Here is a 22,884-nt window from a genome sequence, read left to right on the forward strand (position 1 = left end):
ATTATTGGTAAGTATTTTTCTCATTATTATATATTTTAATTTTAATCAAATTTTATTATAAATATATAATATTTATTATTATATAATTAATATAAGAACCAATAAAATTTAATATCCATCCATGATTTGATTTAAAAATGGTTTTCATGTGTTAATATGAAATATTGAACTAATATTCATAATACATATAGTGAATTTTAATAAAATATGATTATAAATATATAGCATTTATTATTATATAATTAATATAAGAACCAACAAAATTTAATATTCATCCACGATCTGATTTAAAAATGGTTTTTCTATGCTAGTATGAAATATTGAGCTATTGTTTATAATACATATAGATGAGAAAAATTGTTGAAATATGTAACACATAATCTGAAAGCGTCATTTACATTCTGATATTCAAAAAACAAACAAAAACTATTATTGTATATTGGTTTGATATACAATTTTTAACAAATATTATTTCAAATTAGAAATATTTTATAAAGCTTCTAGCTTATTCTCAAGAAAATAGATGTGTTTTTCTTAAATTTACTTTCTTTCATTATGACAATATTTTAATAGAAACAATCATATTCTAAATATAGCTCTTGTAAATATATTTTAAACATTTAATAGGCATTTTACAATATATACATATCATTTAAAATATGCATGATTTCTCAATATTTGTTTTTTATCTAAATGTTTGCTTTTTACCCAATTAATCAAAATATTCTGATTTCTTTAGCTATGATTGGTAATGAATTTTATTCTAATTTTTTTCTCATTATTAATTTTTTTATCCAAAGTCAATATGTCATCAATCCTACGTCAATATTTTCTTTAATTTATTATGACAATATTTTAATAGAAATATTCTAGTTGTAAATATAGCATTTGTAAATATATTTAAGACATTTAATAGACATTTTACAATAGCATGGATATCATTTAAATTATGTCACAATTTTAAAGCAAATATACTATGGTTATTTTATTTATTTAAAAAAGATTACTATGGTTATTATTATTATCATTACCTATTTTTGATATTTAATATATGTGTTTTCTCTTATTAAGTTATAATTTTAGAAGGGAATATAATGTAAATATTCAAATTTTCCTTAAAAGAATAAAACTCCAAAACTCTTCAAATTAAATTAAAATTACATTACTATATATTTTAATTTTAATAAAATTTGATTATAAATATATAACATTTATTAATATATAATTAATATATGAATTAACTAAATTTTTAAGATAAAGAATATTTCTTAACAATTAAAAATTCATTATATCTTTCTTGAAGCATAATAGTCTTACAAATCGAGATCGAGTTGTCTTTAGTGCGACTTTTTGGAAGATTTTCCGTCTAATGTCTCTAAAATCCGGCAGGAATTTATTGAAATCCCAAGTTTGATGGGTAACACCTGCACAATTGAAGTTCCCTATGGTTTTTTTAGTGTGTTGAATCCATATATAGAGCCAAAAAACCAGTTTAAATAACACAAATTAAGAGTTTACCTCAAATTTTTCCCCAGGATTCCGCCACTAGAAAGACCAACAAGTCGCACTAAAAACAACTCCCTTACAAATAAAGTATATATGTTTGGAATTTTTTTTATTAATTATGACAATATTTAAATACAAGCAATTCAATTCTAAATATAGCCCTTTGAATATATTTATACTTATATTTTATTCAACCATTTTAATACAATATTGCTCCACATAATAAGATTCTATTAATTATAATTTTCAGTATATTATTTAAGTAAAATCATATGTTATATAATATAAAATTATTTTATTATAATATTTTAATTTTAACTATTTATTTTATATAAATTTATTTTAAATGTGTAAAATAAGAGAGAAAACAGCAACATAACAAAGTGTAGAGGGTTTTTAGGGTGTTGAATCTATATATGCAATAAAAAACCAGCTTAAATCAAAATTGGACCACAAATTCCTTTAGTTATTTGGATTTCGTTCTTTATTTGAATATTTTCATTCACCTTTGGATAAAGTAGCACTCAAAGGGTTATTTCCAATATTCATCGAGATTGTAAAAAATGGTCGTTGGAGGAGGAAAACATTCGAAACATTATTGTGGGATAATTCTTTGAAATATTGTTGTCGATTACAATTTTTATTCAAAAATATAGGAGAAAAATATGGAACAATCACATTAAAAGGTGTGTGTGGGTTGTTTAAGGTTGTAGGATTTTCTCTGAAAAGTTCGTCTGTTGTCAATTCAACAAAATTTGCAATGTATTTTGGGTAAACTACGTCAGATATACCAAGTACTAAAAAAAAATACGTCAGATATACCTATGTTATTGTCAGGGGTACAGTAAATGCCTTGGGTGTAGCATCTTTGGGGAAGGTTGATTTGTATATTTATAAAATGATATATTTCAATGTACAATCCATTAGTATCTCTTTCGCGAAGGAAAGAGGTTTGGCTGAGGAGCTGATGGATGCCCTAATATGACTACATTAGCTTGCAACCATAAAATCAGTATTTAAGTAAATGGAAAGGCGTAAGGCACTTATGGCAGGGACGTCATTACTTGTGTGCCTTCCTTTCCATGATGGAAATTGACATGGACACACCTTCATTTTTTGTATGACGGGTGTCGAGTGGGACGTGCTACTTGTTGTGGTTGGTGGGAGCAATAAAGTCTGCCATAAACCGTATGTCTAGGGTTTCTTCTAGCTTGTTTTGTTTCATGTCTTTTTCACCCTATGTTATATTGTCTGGGCTCGGTGTGTGGGCATTGCACTTCGTTGACGATGGCTATCTTCGGCTCCAGTACTAGTTCACCTGGTCTGCCATTCTAGCGCTGCTCACCGAGCATTTTTGTTTGCATAGGTTCGTTTGGTGTTTATGGTTGCTCCTGTGTTTGTTTGTTCTACTTCATGGGGGATTAAATAGTGGCTCTATGGTTATTCATTCTACTTCATGGAGGGTTAACCAGCGGCTCTCTTGTTGTTCGTTTTCCGCTTGTTGTTGTTTCATCCTCGCGGCCTATTGTTTGCAAAGGATCCAGTGGGAGATTCAAGCAAGTTAGGTGGTCGACATGCAGGTTTCAAGGTCCATTCAGGTAACTCTTAAAATTCGTGGTTTTTTTTTCCAATTTTGGTGTAAATTTTTTGGGTTTTCTCCCAAATGCTAATATCTCTCTGTGTTTGTTTCACGTAATTTGTATGGTTGTCACAGAAGAGTTCTGCGAGTTTTGGGGAAATGTTTGGACGTGGTGGTGGCTTCTGCGGCTCTCTGGTAAGATTCTAAATCCTACCAGCCACTCTCTGTTTTTCAACACTTGAATTTGTTGTTTGGAATTTAGCTTTGGTTGTGGCTTTGTGTTTTTCAACACTTTAATTTTATGTTTGTCTTTAATTTGTTGTTTATCTTGCTCTATGTCTTGGTCTGTAGTGGTTATTGTGACTTGGGTTTTATTGCCGGATTTATGGTAGGGTTCGATGGGGTTATAATCTTGCTATTTGTCTTGCTCGGCAGTGGTTATTATGACTTGGGTTTTGTTGCAAGGTTTATGGTAGGGTTCGGTAGCCTGGTAATCTTGCTTTGTGTCTTGCTTTGTAGTGTTTATTATGACTTGGGTTTTTTTACAAGGCTTATGGTAGGGTTCAATGGGTTATAATCTTTCTCCGTGTATTTCTCTACAGTGGTTATTGTGACTTGGTTTTTGTTGCAGGGTTTATGGTAGGGTTCGACAACCTAGTAATCTTTCTTTGTCTCTTGCTCTGCAGTGGTTATTGTGAATTGGGTTTTGTTGCAGGGTTTATGGTAGGGTTCGGAAAGGTTATAATCTTTCTTTGTGTCTTGCTCTGCAATGTTTACTGTGACTTGGTTTTTGTTGCACGGTTTATGGTAGGCTTTGGCAGCTCTTTAATCTTGCTTTGTATATTTCTCTGCAATGGTTATTGTCTAAGGATTTTGTTGCAAGGTTTATGGTAGGGTTCAGTAGGGTTAAAATCTTGTGTTGTGTCTTGATATGCAATGGTTATTGTGACTTGGCTTTATCTGCAAGGTTTATGGTAGGATTCGCGAGCCCAGTAATCTTGCTCTGTGTCTTGCTCTGCAATGGTTATTGCGACTTCGGTTTTGTTGTAGAGTTTATGGTAGGGTTCGACAGGGTTATAATCTTGCTCAGATTATTGATTCACACATATTCTAATGAAGTATAATTCATAAATCATTAAAAAATGTTAAAGTTCAAAACATATATAACATAACCCAATATATCTATCTTAAGGCAATACAGGCACCCTGCATGCTCAAAAACCTAGAAATCAAGGATACCAAATAGAATCTCAATAGAGAGGATAAACTGTGATTTGATTAAGTGAAAACAATATTGCAAGAACTTTCCTCAACATTTAACTAAGTTTTCCTATTCTTTTCCATTTTTCAAATCTGAGTTTATGTTTTACTAGGTTTTCCCAGTCCAAAAATTCTTCCACTTACCCGCCAAAAAAAATTGTTTCTGGTATTTTTCTTATTGATGCATCATCGCACATGCACTCTGTTTGTCTTCTAAGTTAACTTAAAATAAATGAGGTTTCATAAGGTGTGAGGTTAGGTACTTTTATTGTTGACTATTTTATGGAATTTTTGACTATATGATGTCTTGGGCTTGAGGTAGATGCCTCATTGTTTTTGTGGTAGAGTGTGATAGTGGTGCAGATGAGATTCCAAAGATTTTTAAGGGAAATGTGGAATTTGTTGCACCAACATAATATATAGTCAACCTCCAATTCTCCCATTATAATTTTTTTTTCTTATTGACATCTCTGTGACATACTTAAGGTTACAGTGGAGACAGTTAAATCCTCTTTGGATAACCTTCCTAGTTTTCCCAGAATGCTGATTGGATTTCTTAAATTTTATAGTGCTTTTGATTTTTACAATCTAAAGACATCCTTGACATAACCTCATTTGGTGGTTGTAGTATATTTGGATGATCCAATTGTGTCATTTCAAGTAGACCAACAAAATAATGATGATTTGGCAACAATAAAGGTGGTTTTTGATAAACTTGATCAAAAAGATGGAAAGATTCTTGTTGTTTTAGAATTAAAAGTCACTCTTTCTTATTGGTTGATTATTAGGCATTGAGTGTGGCATAAGATTTCATTATTCACTCGTTTGTCATTTAATTTTTCTCTTGAGCGTGGCATAAGATTTCATTATTCACTCGTTTGTCATTTAATTTTTCTCTTGGCTCGTTGATGCTTCACCGCACATGCACTATGTTTGTCTTCTAAGTTAACTTATAGTAAATGAGGTTCATAAGCTGTGAGGTTAGGTACTTTTACTGTTCATTGTTTTATGGAATTTTCATATTAAAACAAGTGACTTGTTCAAGATTTCATTATTCACTAGTTTGTCATTTAATTAACAACTCAGCTGATGCCCTTTTATTTCATTATTCACTCGTTTGTCATTTAATTATTCCCTTGGATTGTTGAAGCTTTATTTGACTTGTAGATGCTTCATCACACATGCACTATGTTTGACATCTAATTTAACTTACGGTAAATGAGGTTTCATAACGTGTGAGATTAGGTACTTTTAATGTTCACTGTTTTATGGAATTTTCATATTAAAACAAGTGACTTGTTCAATATTTCATTATTCACTCGTTTGTCATTTAATTAACAACTCAGATGATGCTTTTTTATGTTTTATCATTTCATTAGCAACTCAGTTAATGCTTATGACTTTATTATTAACTTGTTTTTCATTTAATTATTCTCTTGGCTTGTTGATGCTTCATCGCACATGCACTTTGTTTGTCTTCTAATATAACCTTTTTTTTCCCATAAGGAAAATCGTAATTTCATTAAAAAGAGGAAATTACATTCTGTAGATGCTGGTGCATATGCAGTGCATGATCATAACCATGTATAAATAGTATTGTTGCCTTTAATCCACACAGGGGGCAACAATAATAAACACAAAACTATGAGCCATATGATAAACAAACTGTTATCATGTTCAGTGACAATATATATAAACAAAAAAGGCTTGTGCCTGATCAAAACATAACTAGAATAATATCATGAATTATACATGTAGTTCCATAAAAGGTCGATGATAATATTCGTAGAAATCTTCCCCATTCTGTTCTCTAATCAACCAGATGCCCGACTCCCCGATCGCAGCCTCTTTGGATAGGCTGTCGGCAACTCCGTTCTACTCCCTGTAAATATGTGAGCAAGTAAATGTGTCAAAAGATGAGATCAATCTCAATGTCTCTTCCAAGATGTGCATTAATGCATATGAAGAACATCTAGTTTTCCTGTTCAGCCAGTCACAAATAATTTTAGAGTCCCCAAATAGTTGTAGATCTGTGCAGTTTTTCTCCAAGGCGAAATGTATGAGATGTTTAGCGACAAGGAGCTAAGCTGAATTATTTGTGCATCTGCAGAATCCTATGAGCATGCTGTAAGAATGATGATGGGATAAGTGAAGTATAGCCCCCCCTCCACAGCCTTGCTCTTGAGTTGCATCGTCAAAAAAAGCCCAAGGTTTTTCGTAGTTTATTTGTATACGAGAGGGAGTGCGCAGATTACAGGGGGGAGGATCATTCGCAATGAGGGGGAAATCAGCCATGACTTTAGTCACCAACACAACCCAGTTCGGCATTGTGTCCTAAAAAATGATGCGGTTCCTGGCAATCCATATTGTCCAACAAATCAGAAGGGGCAGGTTCCGAAGCTTTTGAGATGAGGAAGTGTAAAACCAGGATTGCCAAGCTGCAAGAATAGAATTTCCAGCCCAGATTGCAGAGGGTGCAATGGGCTGTAGGATAAGTTTCCACAGGTTACAAATTGTTGTACATTCTAAAAAAAGGTGAGAAGTGGACTCATTTGCCTGCTTGCAGAAGCTGCACCAATGGGGTCCATAATGTGCTCGTTTGAGGAGGTTTTCCCCAGTAGGGATTTTGTTCCGGAGGATGGTCCACATTAAGAGTCTAGTTCTGGGGGGAGCCTTGAGTTTCCAAAGATGTCTCCACCAGTCAACAAGCAGCAGAGGCTTCCTTGGTGCCGACAATGTCAGATATCCATCTTTTGGTGTGTACCTGCCATTTTTTGAAAGAGCCCATATAATCTCATCATCACCATCAAGTATACGGATGTGGGCTTCAGTGAGGGCTTGAGTGTATTCCTCCCAGTGCTGTGTCCAATTAGGAGGAATGTTTAACTGATGTGCAGATTTCCAGGCTTGTTGAAGGAAGGAGGAATTCTCCAGGTCTGCAATTTGTGATATATAAGTGATGTTCTGTTGTTGGAGATACTGTGTGAGATCCCTGGGTAGGCGGTGCATGTCCCCACATCCCACCCATGGATCAAGGCCAATGCGAACAGTGTGCCCAGATCGAATTCTCCAGGTGAGGCCCTCCCTGATCAGGTTCAAAGCCTTTAGAACAGCCTTCCAGATAATTGAGATGCCTGAGGTACTTAGATGGGTTCTTCTAATCCAGTCCATGATGTGCATTGGAGCGATATATTTGGCATATGTGACCCTCGTCCAAAGGCTGTCTACTGATACTAATTTCCAGCCAAGTTTTGCGGCAAGTGCTAATGAGAAATCTTCTAACTTTTTTAGGCCCCAACCTCCCCATTTTTTTGGTAGGTTCAGGGCCTCCCACCTGACCCAAGCAAAAATCCTACCCTGTTTGTTCCCTTGCCAAAGAAACCTACAGCAGAGGGCTTGAATTCTATTGAGAATGCCTCTGGGTATCCAAGCCAGGGACATCCAATATACTGGGGTGGCCTCCAGGACACTTTTGATTAGAGTGAGTCGTCCTGCCCGCGAAAGATATTTGAGGTACTAGGTGTTAAGTCTTTTCTCCATCTTGGAGATGAGCCAAGTCCAGTCAGCAATTTTGTATCCAAGTGGCTTCAACTTGTACCCCAGATATTTTAAACCATCAGCTAATTGCAGCTGAGTGAAGTGGAAATGCTGAAGTGCAAAATAGATCTCATGTGGAGTACATTCAGCTGTTGTTAATGTGGACTTGTTGTCATTTATGATCATACCTGTTGCCTCTTGGAAGAGGGTGAAATTTGCTTTGATGATACTAATGTCCCCAATACTGCCATTGATGAAAACCAGGATATCATCTACAAAGAGAAGATGAGTCAGGATGCAACCTTCTGTTATCTTTATACCCTTTAATCTGCCCCTTTGATGCTCTTCTTTGATGAGATTGTTGAGACCTTCCATAACGAGCAAGAAGAGCAATGGCGAGAGGGGACATCCCTGTCTCAGCCCCCTTTCAGAGGTAAAAAAAGGAGATGCACTTCCATTCACCAGAACACTGAAAGGGATATTAGTAATGCAGCTCATGATCCATTTGATGAATAAGTAAGGGAAACCTAAATGAGTTAACAACATTCTAATATAAAGCCAATTTACTCTGTCGAATGCTTTTGATAAATCGACCTTCATAATCATACCTTTGCCTCGCCTTGAGTGTAGAGTATGAATTACTTCCTGAGCGGTGCCTACAGCTTCATGGATCTGTCTGTCCTGTAGGAAAGTGAATTGCTCTGGGGAGATAATTTTCTAAGATAACTTAAAATAAATGAGGTTTCATTTATACAAACCATTCAATTCTAAATATAGCCTTTGTGAATATATTTATACTTATATTTTCTTCACTATCTCCTAGTAATTAAAAATTGATTATATATTTCTTGAAGCATGACAAACTTCACAAATAAAATAGATATAAAATTGATTTGGATAATTGGGTAATTTGTGTAAAAAATTTCTAACTCATATGAGATTACCTGTATGTTACATTTAATTTTAATAAAATTTGATTATAAATATATAACATTTATTAGTATATAATTAATATAAGAATCAAGTAAATTTATAAGATAAAAAATATCTCTAGTAATTAAAAATTGATTATATATTTCTTGATTAACAAATAAAATAAATATAAAATAGATGTGTTTTAGCTAAATTTTCTTTCATAGATTATGACAATATTTTAATACAAACAATTCAATTCTAAATATAGCCCTTATGAATATATTATACCTATATTTTCTTCAACTATTTTAATACAATACTATTCCACATGATAAAATTATATTAATTGTAATTTTCAATAAATTATTTAAATAACATCATATATAATATAATTTTATTTTACTATAATAATTTAATCTTAACTATTAATTTTATACAAATTTATTTTATTATAATAATTTAAATTTAACTGTTAATTTTATATAAATTTATTTTAAATCTTCAAAATAAGAAAATTGAAAAAAATTAGAGTGTGTAGGGGGTTTTGAGTGTGTTGAATCTATATATGCAATAAAAAATCCAGTTTAAAGCAAAATTTGACCGCAAATATTTTCACTATTGGATAAAGTAGCCCAGTCACAAATCCCATAAATATTTTCACTATTGGATAAAGTAGCCCTCAAAGGGTTATTTTCATTTTTGGATAAAGTAGCCCTCAAAAGGTTATTTCTGAAATTCATCGAGATTGTGAAAAATGGTTCCTGTTTTATGTGAATATTTTTTATATTTCAATAGAAACATTCCAACTATAAATATAACCCTTATAAATATATTTAAGACATTTAATATGCATTTTACAATAATATAGATATCATTTAAATTATGTCACATTTTTGAAGCAAATATACTAAGGTTATTTTATTTATTTAAAAAATATTACTATTGATATTATTATTATAATTATCTTTTTTTAATATTTAAAATATTTTTTTCTCTGATTAAGTTATAATTTTAGAAATTATAGTCTTAGAAGGGAATATAATATATACATATTCAAATTTTCCTGACATAAAAAATAAAACTCCAAAAGTCTTCAAATTAATTATTATTAACAAAAAAAATTATTACTATATTATTTAGTTTAATAAAAAATTATTATAAATATATAACATTTATTATCATATAATTAATATAAGAATATCTCCTAATAATTAAAAATATTGATTATTTCTTTACAAATTGAGTATAATAAACTTGCAAATAAAATAGATGTGATTTGGCTAAATTTTATTTCATTGATTAGGACAATATTTTAATACAAACAATTCAATTCTAAATATTGTCTTTGTAAATATTTTTATACTTATATTTTCTTTAACTATTTTAATATAATACTATTCCGCATAATAAAATTTTATTAATTATAATTTTCAATATATTATTTATGTATTATCATATGTTATATAATATAAATTTATTTTATTATAAATCTTAATTATTAAATGTATACCTAATAATATTATATTAATTGTAATTTTCAATGTATTATTTATATAACAGTATATCTTATATAATAAAAAATTATTTTATCATAATAATTTAATTTTAATTATTGATTTTATATGAAATGTTTAAAATAAGAAAATTAAAAAGACGTGAGGGCCTGGTTAAACCATTAGGAGATTGATGAGAGCACATTAACAATATTAAAAATATTGTCACCTTAGAGTTCAAAAAAAATTGGTGTGAGAAATATTTAGCAGCTAAAAGAAAATTAAGATATTATAAGGAGGTCGTCAACCCCACTCTAGAATATCGAAAGTATCTCTCTGTTTTAACTAGCTCAAAGAAGAAAATTAATATAGCCAAGATTAGAAGTAAATCTCATGAGCTCCATAGTGAAACGGGTCATTGGGCAATGCCTAAAACACCATGGAAGGAAAGGATGTGTCATCTCTATGAGAATATGAACATCGAGGATGAAAATCACTTCCTCTTAGAGTGCCCCACCTACAACCACATTAGATCTCAGTTTCATAATCTTTGTTGCAATACTGACCTTCCTAGCCTTTTAGGATGTCGAAATTATAATGAGCTCGGGAGGCTTCTCTCCAAGCTTTTTGAAAATAGGAATAAAATCTTAAATCAAATTAAATAATTCGTTTCTTTAGGTCCGATAGACCAAAGTACATCATCATCATATATATATATATATATATATATATATATAATTATAATTTTGTTAATTTTGAAGTTATTTAATTTTTTTTAAGTTTTATAAATTTTTGAACATTTCAAATGAATGAATGTATATATATAATTATGTTAATTTTGAAGTTATTTAGCTTTTTTAAGTTTTATAAATTTTTTAACATTTCACTTTTAAGAAAGCGCTAATTTTGAAAGTGTTCAAATTATATTTATGTTTTATAAACTTTGAAACAAAAAAATATAATAATAAAGTTATTATAATAATAGGCCCTTTTTACTATTACAAAATGCAATGCAAGGCCTTATAGAAAAAATAATATGTGTAACATAAATAAACTTACCTCACACAACAAACAACAACATTTTTTTGTGTGGGAAGAAGCACGTAATATGCTACCTTGAAATAGCCTATCACCACAAATTTATATACATGAAATAAGATCATGACAAATATTTTAAAAGTTAATTTATATTTATAGAGAATAAGTTGATAAAGAATGTGTTAACACATGAAACAAATTTGAGTTATTTCTAATTAATTTCTGTTTTCGGAAGATATCTACATTCTAATATAGACTTAAGTTCATATTTAATAGATGTAATTGAGATGAATATGTGATAATAATATATGAATTTTTATTTTTTTTCTACGTAAAGGCTAATTCTAATAAAAAAGAGAAAAAATATTTACAGAGAGGTCAAGACCTCAAAGGAGGCTGAAGCCATCCCTCAACCAGATATCTTGATAGACATAAACCCCTGTGACAACAATCCCGGGATTATGAAGACTTAAGACATGTTTTTCAGATCCCTTACAGACAAAAGTGTGAACCAAAGTTGTGAACATCACTGCAAAACTATCGAGGACTATGGCGTTATAATCGTTCTGCCCTGATAGCCATATACAAAATTTAGCAAAAACAATGGCTTTCTGAGCCATGACTTGATACAATTCATTAGACTATAATGGCTGGTATCAATACCTAAGTAGGAGTTGAAACAGAACAGAATTGACATAATCCAGAGAAGCATAGCAAAATGATATAAAGACCAGAAGGGAGACTTCCATCAGTGTGCATTTTACTGAAGAAATCAAGCATGTTTCAGAGAGTCCGGAGCGTCCTTTTCCATCTGGCTAGGAGAGCCCATCCACATGTCGATGGCATTGTCCCCATCTCCCATGTCGCCGCCACCTGGAGGAGCTTCCAGATTCAGATTGCCACCAGGAGGGTGCTCCGGTTCGACTGCAGGCAAATTGCGCTGTGTAGAATCAACTGGAGGTTGAGGTGCCTTAGGCACATTCCCCTCTTCCTGCACATTGTCACAATTGAACATAGTTCCAACCATGTCTCCCTGAAGCACACTGTCGTCCTGAGACTGAGACGTTGTGGTATGAACAGAGCTGTTGGGTTTATCCTCCTCCTCAGCCAAGATAACCGTAATGCTGGCTGAAAGAACGGGTTTATTGAGCCGACTGTGAAATTTGAAACGGGTGGTTTGGAAAGAGTTGTGTGGGAAGGGTCTGCCATGAACAGAGGGCGGAGAGGGCGGGGAGGCTGAAGCCAGCGGAATGATATTATGGGGGGCAGACTAAGAAGCACGACCACGATTACCACTAGTGCCTCCACGGCGAGAAACACCACGGCATCGCACCATCTTCAAACTAACAGAGAGACCTGAGAAGGGGATTAAGCAAGACCAGACAGAATAGGGCCAAGAGTAGGCGAACCAGGTAGAGAACAGATTCCGGATAAGCCCCCAAGTGGCCAGAGCGAAACAGGGATGCGGGAAAAAAAGCAGATGGAAATGGAAGGAGCCAATGAGAGCGATAGCCGGAACCAAAAGCTGAGCCATGAATAAAACAGCTTGCGCGGGATCTCGAACAGGGCGCGCATTCATTGTCGAATGCTTAACCATCATCTTGTACCTCATTGCATTCATATCAGTCGTGGTGAGTTTGTGGGAGCTGTGCCGGATCGCCAGGTGCGAAGACAGCGGCCGGTAGAGAGTTAACTCGCCTTAAATGCACCTCGAGGGCACCCGCATCCGGGTGATAATAATATATGAAATATGCTTATTAATATTATTAGTAATTATTTTTTACATTATTATGGAATGTGATAATCATTCCATTACTTGTAAATATTTACGATCTCTCTATGGTATTAATTTAGGGTGATGTATTTACCATCTCTCTGTGGTAATAATTTAGGGTGATGTATTTACAATCTACACAGTTACTCTACAAAGCCTCTATGAGTATATAGAGTCTTTAGAGAAACGTAGAGAAGAAAGATAATTCAAGCTACAAACAGAGTTAGTAGCCATGCTGGAAAATAAATTCAAATCTCTTGAAGACAAGATCCAAAAACAAATATAAAATAAAATAGAACTATTGGAGAATAAGATGGAGGCAATGGAGACTAGGTTGCGGGTTATAGAAAAACAAAACCAAGATATAAACCAAACATCCCAACAAGTAGATGTTGATACTTAGAGAGTCTTAAAATGAAGGACATGATTAAAGATTTAGAAGAAAAAGTTAATAGCCACCTCACTCTAAATAGTGTGGCAAGTAAATTAAATATCAAACCAATTAAAGATGAAATGAAAAAATTGATAGAATTAGAACATGAGCATAACAAAAGGGCCTTGAACCTTATAATCTTCGGTTTGAAAGAGGAGGTAGACGAGGATACTTTAGCCATAGCCCAGACAGAATTACATAACAGTTTACAAATTGAAACAACATGTCTCACAGAAGCAACAAGGTTGGGAAAACTAACTAAGAATAAAGGAAGGCTGATCCGAATAAAGGTGAGCTCTACTGACCATAAGTATGACATACTTAGTAAAACCTCAAGTCTAAAAGGAACGGGAATATTTATAAATGAAAATCTCATTCCAGAAGATCAAGCAGAATTGAGAAAGGAGGTTCAAAAGGTAAAAGAAGCTAGGAAGGAAGGAAAATTGGCAATAATCAGAAATAGAAAAGCCGTTATTCAAGATAGAAATGAAAAATATAATAATAAGTAGCAATTCAACATGCTCTGGATTCTTTCTTGGAACTATCGAGGCTTTCCATGGAACAAAGGCCCCAAGCTAAGTTGGATCTCGAATGATGTTGATATTATTTTGCTTGTTGAAACTTGGGAGCATGAAGAATCTAAGGTCCCTAACATAGATGGCTTTACATTATGGTCTACCTGGAATAAGCGATCCTCCCATAGGCATTGGGGGTATAGCTTGTTACATTAAGAAGAACATCTCTCCCCATGCTAGGATTTATAAAAACGACCCTTACAACCACTATAGTTGGATAGAAATTACTGACATTTATGATAAAAAGACCTACATAGCAATCTATTATTCCCCCCCCCCCCCCCCCCAATCAATTCTAACTTCTATAAGAAAAATAATCTAGATAAAAATAGTCCTTACAATGGTTTAGAGAATGATATTTCTAGCCTAAGGAATGAATGCAATATCCTTTTAATGGGTGACTTTAATGCTCAAACTTCAAGCAACCAAGCTATTCTTCTAAGAAAGCATTCCAACCCTAATCCTCTTTGGTTAGACGAAGACCTTCCTCTGGCTAGTCGATACAAAAGGAGCTCTGAAGACCTCAGGGAAAATTTGTTTGGGTCGGAGCTAATCAAGCTCTGTAGTGCTCAGGATCTCATAATTTGCAATGGTCTAAAGAAGTGGCCCAATTCTAGCCAGATTACCTGCATCCATGGGCTTGGTAGCAGCGTGGTAGACTATGTTATCTCGTATCTCCCTCTATACAACAAAATAACAAATTTTGACATCTTAAACGACCACGAGCCTGACTTTGATCATAGGCCTTTACTTATAACTCTCCATTTTGTCATGCATAGAGATCCCATAGAAGATAATCCTTATAGCCAAAAGAAGTTAATCTGTAATAGAAATAAAAAATATCTCTTTCTAAATGAATTAAAAACTAATTTGCTTCCTTTATCTAGTATAGACAACATAGAAGATCTCTATCATAATTTTACTACAACTCTCTCATATTTTGTTAACAAGTTCTCAGTTGAAGTTTCAAGTAATAAAAGAAATAGAAAAAACAACCCATGGTATGATAGAGATTGTAAAAGTGTGAGGAGAGCAATTAAGGAAGTTGTTGATGAATCTCTTAAAATTGGCAAGATAAAAATATACAAAGCCCTAACTAAAAGGGAAAAAGGTAGTATATTCGTAAAAGACAAGAGATTATTTTACACCTCTCTAAGGTAGCTCCTACGAAATTCTAGAGGCAGATTCTAACTAGGAAAACTAAAGAAGGTAATAAAATTTCTTTACACGACTAGAATTCCTATCTTAAAAAGCTTTATGAATCTCTAAATGTCATGGATAACTTTGAAACCTTGCTCACAACGAAAGAATTTTTCTCATTCGAAGACATTGATTTTGGGGTTAATCACTTGGCTAATGGGAAAGCTAAGGACATTGAAGGTTACGAGGCGAAAATCTTAAAAATTGGAGATCCTGTCCTCATCCCCCACATTCACAAGCTTTTCAATCAAGCAGTCAAGCAAGGGTTCCCTAAACCATGGACTCAAAGCCTCATTATCCCTATTTTTAAAAGTGGGGATACAAATAACCCCTCTAATTATCGAACAATTATGATCGGACCTCTCATAGCCAAGTTATATGGTATTATTTTGGAAAGGAAGTTCAGCATATGGCTTGAAAGTGAAGGTAAGCGGGCTAAAGGCCAAGCGAGTTTTAGAAAGCAACACTCAACAACAGACCACCTCGTTATGCTTAGGATCATTTTGGAGGAATGTCGCAATGATAAATCCAATCTCTTTTTTTGCTTTGTGGACTTTAGAAAGGCTTTCGATACAGTTCCTAGAAACAACCTTTGGAACAAATTAGAAGAGCTAAAGGTTCCTTTTGAGTTGAGAGTTGCCGCTATAAGGTTATACAAGAATGTAATTGCTATGTTAAAGAGAAATGAGGGGTGGTCGAAAGATATTAAGTGTAATATCGGAGTTAAACAAGGTTGCCCCCTCTCCCCTACCCTATTTGGCATTTACATCGACAAGCTAGAAGGTTGTTTAGAGGAAGCAGGATGTGTTGGCATGATCTTAGCTGGGATAGTCATCGTCCTTCTTCTCTACACTGACGATATTGTTCTTCTCGCAAGGTGCCCATCTAATCTTGATAAGCAACTTATACTTCTTAAGGATTTCTGCTCTACCATGGGTATGATTGTTAACACTAACAAAACAAAAGTTATGATTATCAAATCCAAGAAGCACACTTACGGTAATTTTATGTACGACAATAGTAACTTGGAGGAAGTGTCTTCCTATAAGTACCTAGGAATTGATATTCATCACAAGCTCAACTGGAACTATAGCATTAAGAAAAGGATTAATGGGGGATGGAAAGCTTATTTTGGTCTTGAAAATAATTGTAAAACGACAAACCTTGTAATGTGGGATAGAAAGAAGTTCCTCTTTGAAACTTTAGTCACTCCAGTTATCTTATATGGATGTGAGGTTTTGGGTTGTAGCATCTCTAGAGAATCCTGAAGAAAGATTGAGCAAATCCAGAAGCGTTTTATAACGTATAACCTCAAAATTAGAAGCAACACACCCTATCCTATTCTCCTTATAGAAGTGGGTCTTTCCCCTATCGAGAGCCTAGCTATGACTAGGCTTCTATTATACAAGCACAAACTCAATAACATAGGAGACCATAGACTTCCTAAGCTAGCTTTAAATTACCGCCAAAACCACCTAAGGCTTAAAGAGGTTGGTATAAAGACACTAGGGCCTGGTTAAACCATTGGGAGATCGATGAGAATGTTACATTGCAAAACATTAATAACATTAAAAATATTGTTACTTCAAAGTTCAAAGAAAAAATGTGGTGTCAAAAATATTTAGCAGCTAAAAGAAAGAAAATTAAGATATTATAAGGAGGTCATCAACCCCACTCTAGAAGATCGAAAGTATCTCTCTATTTTAACTAGCTCAAAGAAGAAAATTAATATAGCCAAGATTAGAACGAACTCTCATGAGCTCCATAGTGAAACGGGTTGTTGGGCAGTTCCTAAAATACCATGGATGGAAAGGTTCAGCCATCTCTGTGAGAATACGAACATCAAAGATGAAAATCCCTTCCTCTTAGAGTGCCCCACGTACAACCACATTAGATCTCAATTTCAGAATATTTGTTGCAATACTGGCCTTCCTAGCCTTTTACGTTGTCAAAATTACAGTGAGCTCGGGAGGCTTCTCTCCAAGCTTTTTGAGCATAGGAATAAAATCTCAAATCAAACTAAATAATTCGTTACTTTAGGTCCGATAGACCAAAGTTTGGTCTCAGTGGACGTTAACCACCACCACCATCATCATCATATTTTAATTTTACTAAAATTTTATTATAAATATATAATATCTATTACTATATAATTAATATAAGAACCAATTAAATTTAATATCCATCCATGATTTGATTTAAAAATGGTTTTCCTATGCTAATATGAAATATTGAACTAATATTCATAATACATATAGTTAATTTTAATAAAATATGATTATCAATATATAACATTTATTACTATATAATTAATATAAGAACCAACAAAATTTAATATTCATCCACGATCTAATTTGAAAATGGTTTACTTATGCTAGTATGAAATATTGAGCCATTATTTATAATACATATAAATAAGAGAAATTGTTGAAATATGTAACACATAATCCGAAAGGGTCATTTACATTCTGATAACCAAAAAGCAAACAAAAACTATTATTGTATAGTGGTTTGATATACAATTTTTTAACAAATATTATCTCAAATTAGAAATATTTTATAGAGCTTCTAGCTTATCCTAAAAAGAACAGATGTGTTTTTCTTAGATTTACTTTCTTTCATTATGACAATATTTTAATAGAAACAATCATATTCTAAATATAGCCTTGTAAATATATTTTAAATGTTTAATAGGCATTTTACAATACTATACATATCATTTAAAATATGAGTGATTTTTCAATATTTGTTTTTTACCTAAATGTTTGCTTTTTACCTAATTAATCAAAATATTCTGATTTCTTTAGCTATGATTGGTAATGAATTTTATTCTAATTTTATTCTCATTATTTGATTTTTTATCCTAAGTCAATATGTCATTATTCCTATGTCAATATTTTCTTTAATTGATTATGACAATATTTTAATAGAAACATTCTAGTTGTAAATATAGAATTTGTAAATATATTTAAGATATTTTATAGACATTTTACAATAGTATAGATATCATTTAAATTATGTCACCTTTTAAAAAAAAAAATATACTATGGTTATTTTATTTATTTAAAAAAGATTACTATGGATATTATTATTATCATTACCTATTTTTGATATTTAATATATGTGTTTTCTCTTATTAAGTTATAATTTTAGAAGGGAATATAATATACATATTCAAATTTTCCTCACAAAGAAAATAAAACTCCAAAACTCTTCAAATTAAATTATTATTAGTAAAAAAATTACATTACTATATATTTTAATTTTAATAAAATTTGATTATAAATATATAACATTTATTAGTACATAATTAATATAAGAACTAACTAAATTTTTAAGATAAAGAATATTTCCTAACAATTAAAAATCGATTATATCTTTCTTGAAGCATGATAGTCTTACAAATCGAGTTGTCTTTAGTGCGACTTTTTGGAAGCTTTTCCATCTAATTTCTCTAAAATCCCATAGGAATTTATTGAAATCGCAAATTTGATAGGTAACACATGCACAATTGAAGTGCCATAGGGTTTTTTAAGGATGTTGAATCCTTATATAGAGTCAAAAAACCAGTTTAAATAACACAAATCAAGAGTTCACCTCAAATTATTCCGCAAGATGCCGGCACCAGAAAGACCAAAAAGTCGCACTAAAAACAACTCCCTTACAAATAAAGTATATATGTTTGGAATTTTTTCATTAATTATGACAATATTTAAATATAAGCAATTCGATTCTTAATATAGCCCTTTGAATATATTTATACTTATATTTTCTTCAACCATTTTAATGCAATAATTTTCAATATATTATTTAAGTAAAATCATATGTTATATGACATAAAATCATTTTATTATAATAATTTAATTTTAATTATTTATTTTATATAAATTTATTTTAAATGTGTGAAGAAAAAGAAAAAATCGCAATCAAAGTGTAGGGGTTTTTTAGGGTGTTAAATTTATATATGCAGTAACCAGCTTAAATTAAAATTTTACCACAAACTCTTTTAGCTATTGAGATTTCGTTCTTTATTGGAATATTTTCACCTTTGCATAAAGTAGCCCTCAAAGGGTTATTTCCGGTATTCATCGAGATTGTAAAAAATGGTTCATGTCTATGTTGGAGGAGGAAAACATAACTGTGGGATAATTCTCTGAAATATTATTGTCGATTACAATTTTTATTCAAAAATATAGGAGAAAAATATGGAACGATCACATTAAAAGGTGTGTGTGGGTTGTTTAAGGTTGTGGGATTTTCTGAAACAGGTTCGTCTGTTGTCAATTCAACAAACTTTGCAATTTATTTTAGGTAAACTACGTCAGATATACCTATGTTATTGACAGGTTCGTCTGTGGTGTAGTATCTCTGGGAAAGGTTGATTTGCATATTTATAAAATGATTTGTTTCAATGTACAACAGTCCATTGATATCTCTCTCACAAAAGAAAAAGGTTTGGCTGAGGAGCTGATCAGTGGATGCCCTAAATTGATGACATTAGCTTGCAACCATAAAATCAGTATTTAAGTAAATGGAAAGGCATAAGGCACTTAAGGGAGGGACGTCATTACTTGTGCGCCCTCCTTTCCATGATGGAAATTGACATGGACACACCCTCATTTTTGGTATGACAGGTGTCGAGATGGACGTGCCACTTGTTGTGGTTGTTGGGAGAAATAAACTCTGCCATAAACCCTCTGTCTAGGGTTTCTTGTAGCTTGTTTTGATTTATGTATTTTTCACCCTATGTTATATTGTCTGGGCTCGCTGTGTGGGCATTGCGTTCAACTGACGATGGCTATTTTCGGCTCCAGTACTAGTTCACCTAGTCCACCATTCTAGCATTGCTCACCAAGCATTGTTGTTTGCATAGGTTTGTTTGGGGTTTATGGTTGCTCTTGTGTTTGTTTGTTCTACTTCGTGTGGGATTAAATAGTGGCTTTGTGGTTGTTTGTTTTGCTTCGTGGGGGGTTAACCAGTGGCTCTCTTGTTGTTCATTTCCGCTTGTTGTTGTTTCATCCTCGCGGCCTGTTGTTTGCAAAGGATCCAGTGGGAGATTCAAGCAAGTTAGGTGGTCGACATGCATGTTTCAAGGTCCATTCAGGTAACTGTTAAAATTCGTGGTTTTTTTTCCAATTTTGTTGTAAATTTTTTGGGTTTTTTCCCAAATGCTAATTTCTCTCTATGTTTGTTGCTGGTAATTTGTATGGTTGTCACTGCGAGGTTTGGAGAAAGATTTGGACGTGGTGGTGGCTTCTGCGGATCTCTGGTAAGATTCTAAATCCTACCAGCCACTTTGTGTTTTTCAACACTTGAATTTTTTGTTGGGAATTTAGCTTTGGTTGTGGTTTTGTGTTTCTCAACACTTGAATTTTATGTTTGTCTTGAATTTGTTGTTTGTCTTACTCTATGTCTTGGTCTGTAGTGGTTATTGTGACTTGGGTTTTATTGCAGAATTTATGATAGGGTTCGATGGGGTTATAATCTTGCTATGTGTCTTGCTAGGCAGTGGTTATTGTGACTTGGGTTTTCTTGCAGGGTTTATGGTAGGGTTTGGTAGCCCGGTAATCTTGCTTTATGTCTTGTTTTGTAGTGGTTATTGTGACTTGGGTTTTGTTACAAGGCTTATGATAGGGTTCGAAGAGGTTATAATCTTTCTTCGTGTATTTATCTGCAGTGGTTATTGTGACTTGGCTTTTGTTGTAGGGTTTGAAAGCCTAGTAACCTTTCTTTGTCTCTTGCTCTGCAATGGTTATTGTGAATTGGGTTTTGTTGCAGGGTTTATGGTAGGGTTTGACAACGTTATAATCTTTCTTTGTGTCTTGCTCTGCATTGGTTATTATGACTTGGTTTTTGTTGCACAGTTTATGGTAGGCTTTGGCAGCTCTTTAATATCGCTTTCCATATTTCTCTGTAGTCATTATTGTGACTAGGATTTTGTTGCACACTTTATGGTAGGGTTCAGTAGGGTTAAAATCTTACGTTGTGTCTTGATATGCAATGGTTATTGTGACTTAGCTTTAGCTAAATGGTTTATGGTAGGGTTCATGAACCCGGTAATCTTGCTTCGTGTCTTGCTCTGCAGTGGTTATTGTGACGTCGGTTTTGTTGCAGAGTTTATGGTACGGTTTGAGAAGGTTATAATCTTGCTCTGATTATTGATTCACACAGATTCTAATGAAGTATAATTCATAAATCATTACAAAATATTAAAGTTCAAAACATATATAACATAACCCAATATATCTTTTTTAAGGCAATACAAGCACCCTATATGCTCAAAAACCCAGAAATCAAGAGATACCCGGATAGAATCTCAATAGAGAGGATAAACTGTTATTTGATTAAGTGAAAACAATATTGCAAAAACTTTCCTCAATGTTTAACTAAGTTTTCATATTCTTTTCCAGTTTCCAAATCTGAGTTTATGTTTTACCAGGTTTACCCAATCCAAACATTCTTCCACTTACCCACCAAAAAAAAATTGTTTCTAGTATTTGTCTTATTGATGCATCATCGCACATGCACTCTGTTTGTCTTCTAAGTTAACTTACAATAAATGAGGTTTCATAAGGTGTGAGGTTAGGTACTTTTATTGTTCATTATTTTATGGAATTTTTGACTATATGATGTCTTGGGCTTGAGGTAGATGCCTCATTGTTTCTATGGTAGAGTGTGATAGTGGTGCAGATGAGATTCGAAAGCTTTCTAAGGGAAATATGGAATTTGCTACACCAACATAATATATAGTCAACCTCCAATTCTCCCATTATATTTTTTTTTTCTTATTGACATCTCTCTGACATACTTAAGGTTACAGTGGAGACAATTAAATCCTCTTTGGATAACCTTCTTAGTTTTCACACAATGCTGATTGGATTTCTTAAATTTTATAGTGCTTTTGATTTTTACAATCTAAATACATCCTTGACATAAGCTCATTTGGTGGTTGTAGTATATTTGGATGATCCAATTATGTCATTTTAGGGAGACCAACAAATTAATGATAATTTGGCAACAACAAAGGTGGTTTTTGATAATCTTGATGAAGAAGATGGAAAGCTTCTTGTTTTTTTAGAATTAAAAGTCACTCTTTCTTACTGGTTGATTATTAGGCATTGAGCGGGGCATAAGATTTCATTATTCACTCGTTTGTCATTTAATTTTACTCTTGGCTTGTTGATGTTTCACCGCACATGCACTATGTTTGTCTTTTAAATTAACTTATAGTGAATGAGGTTTCATTGGCATAAGATTTCATTATTCACTCGTTTGTCATTTAATTTTTCTCTTGGCTTGTTGATGTTTCACTACACATGCATTATGTTTGTCTTCTAAGTTAACTTATAGTGAATGAGGTTTCATAAGGTGTGAGGTTAGGTACTTTTACCGTTCATTGTTTTGTGGAAATTTCATATTAAAACAAGTGACTTGTTCAAGATTTCATTATTGACTGGTTTGTCATTTAATTAACAACTCAGTGGATGCTTGTTGATTTCATTATTCACTCGTTTGTCATTTAATTATTCCCTTGGATTGTTGAAGCTTTATTTGACTTGTAGATGCTTCATCAC

General features: G+C 32.7%; 1 protein-coding gene across 1 annotated transcript; it reads right to left on the bottom strand.

Moving 5' to 3' along the window:
* Nucleotides 1-6,723: 6,723 nt before the first annotated feature.
* On the bottom strand, nucleotides 6,724-7,516 carry LOC149156720 (uncharacterized). The gene is made up of 2 exons (XM_089444844.1): nucleotides 6,902-7,516; nucleotides 6,724-6,783 (listed from the first exon to the last, which is right to left on the bottom strand). Exons 1-2 carry the CDS (start codon nucleotides 7,514-7,516, stop codon nucleotides 6,724-6,726), a joined length of 675 nt encoding a protein of 224 aa, XP_089300970.1.
* Between the last annotated feature and the right edge of the window lie 15,368 nt (nucleotides 7,517-22,884).

This window comes from Pinus tabuliformis, chromosome 9, assembly GCF_031772625.1.
Source record: "Pinus tabuliformis cultivar Carrire ecotype Pingquan chromosome 9, CPIR1, whole genome shotgun sequence".
NCBI classification, from domain to species: Eukaryota; Viridiplantae; Streptophyta; class Pinopsida; order Pinales; family Pinaceae; genus Pinus; species Pinus tabuliformis.

What these genes read in the sequence shown, in the direction of transcription:
- LOC149156720 (XM_089444844.1), bottom strand. Translation starts at nt 7,516, where the DNA reads ATGGACTGGATTAGAAGAACCCATCTAAGTACCTCAGGCATCTCAATT. An exon ending in GGTGCAGCTTCTGCAAGCAG is followed by an intron (nt 6,784 to 6,901) that starts GCAAATGAGTCC and finishes CTATTCTTGCAG; the next exon opens with CTTGGCAATCCTGGTTTTAC.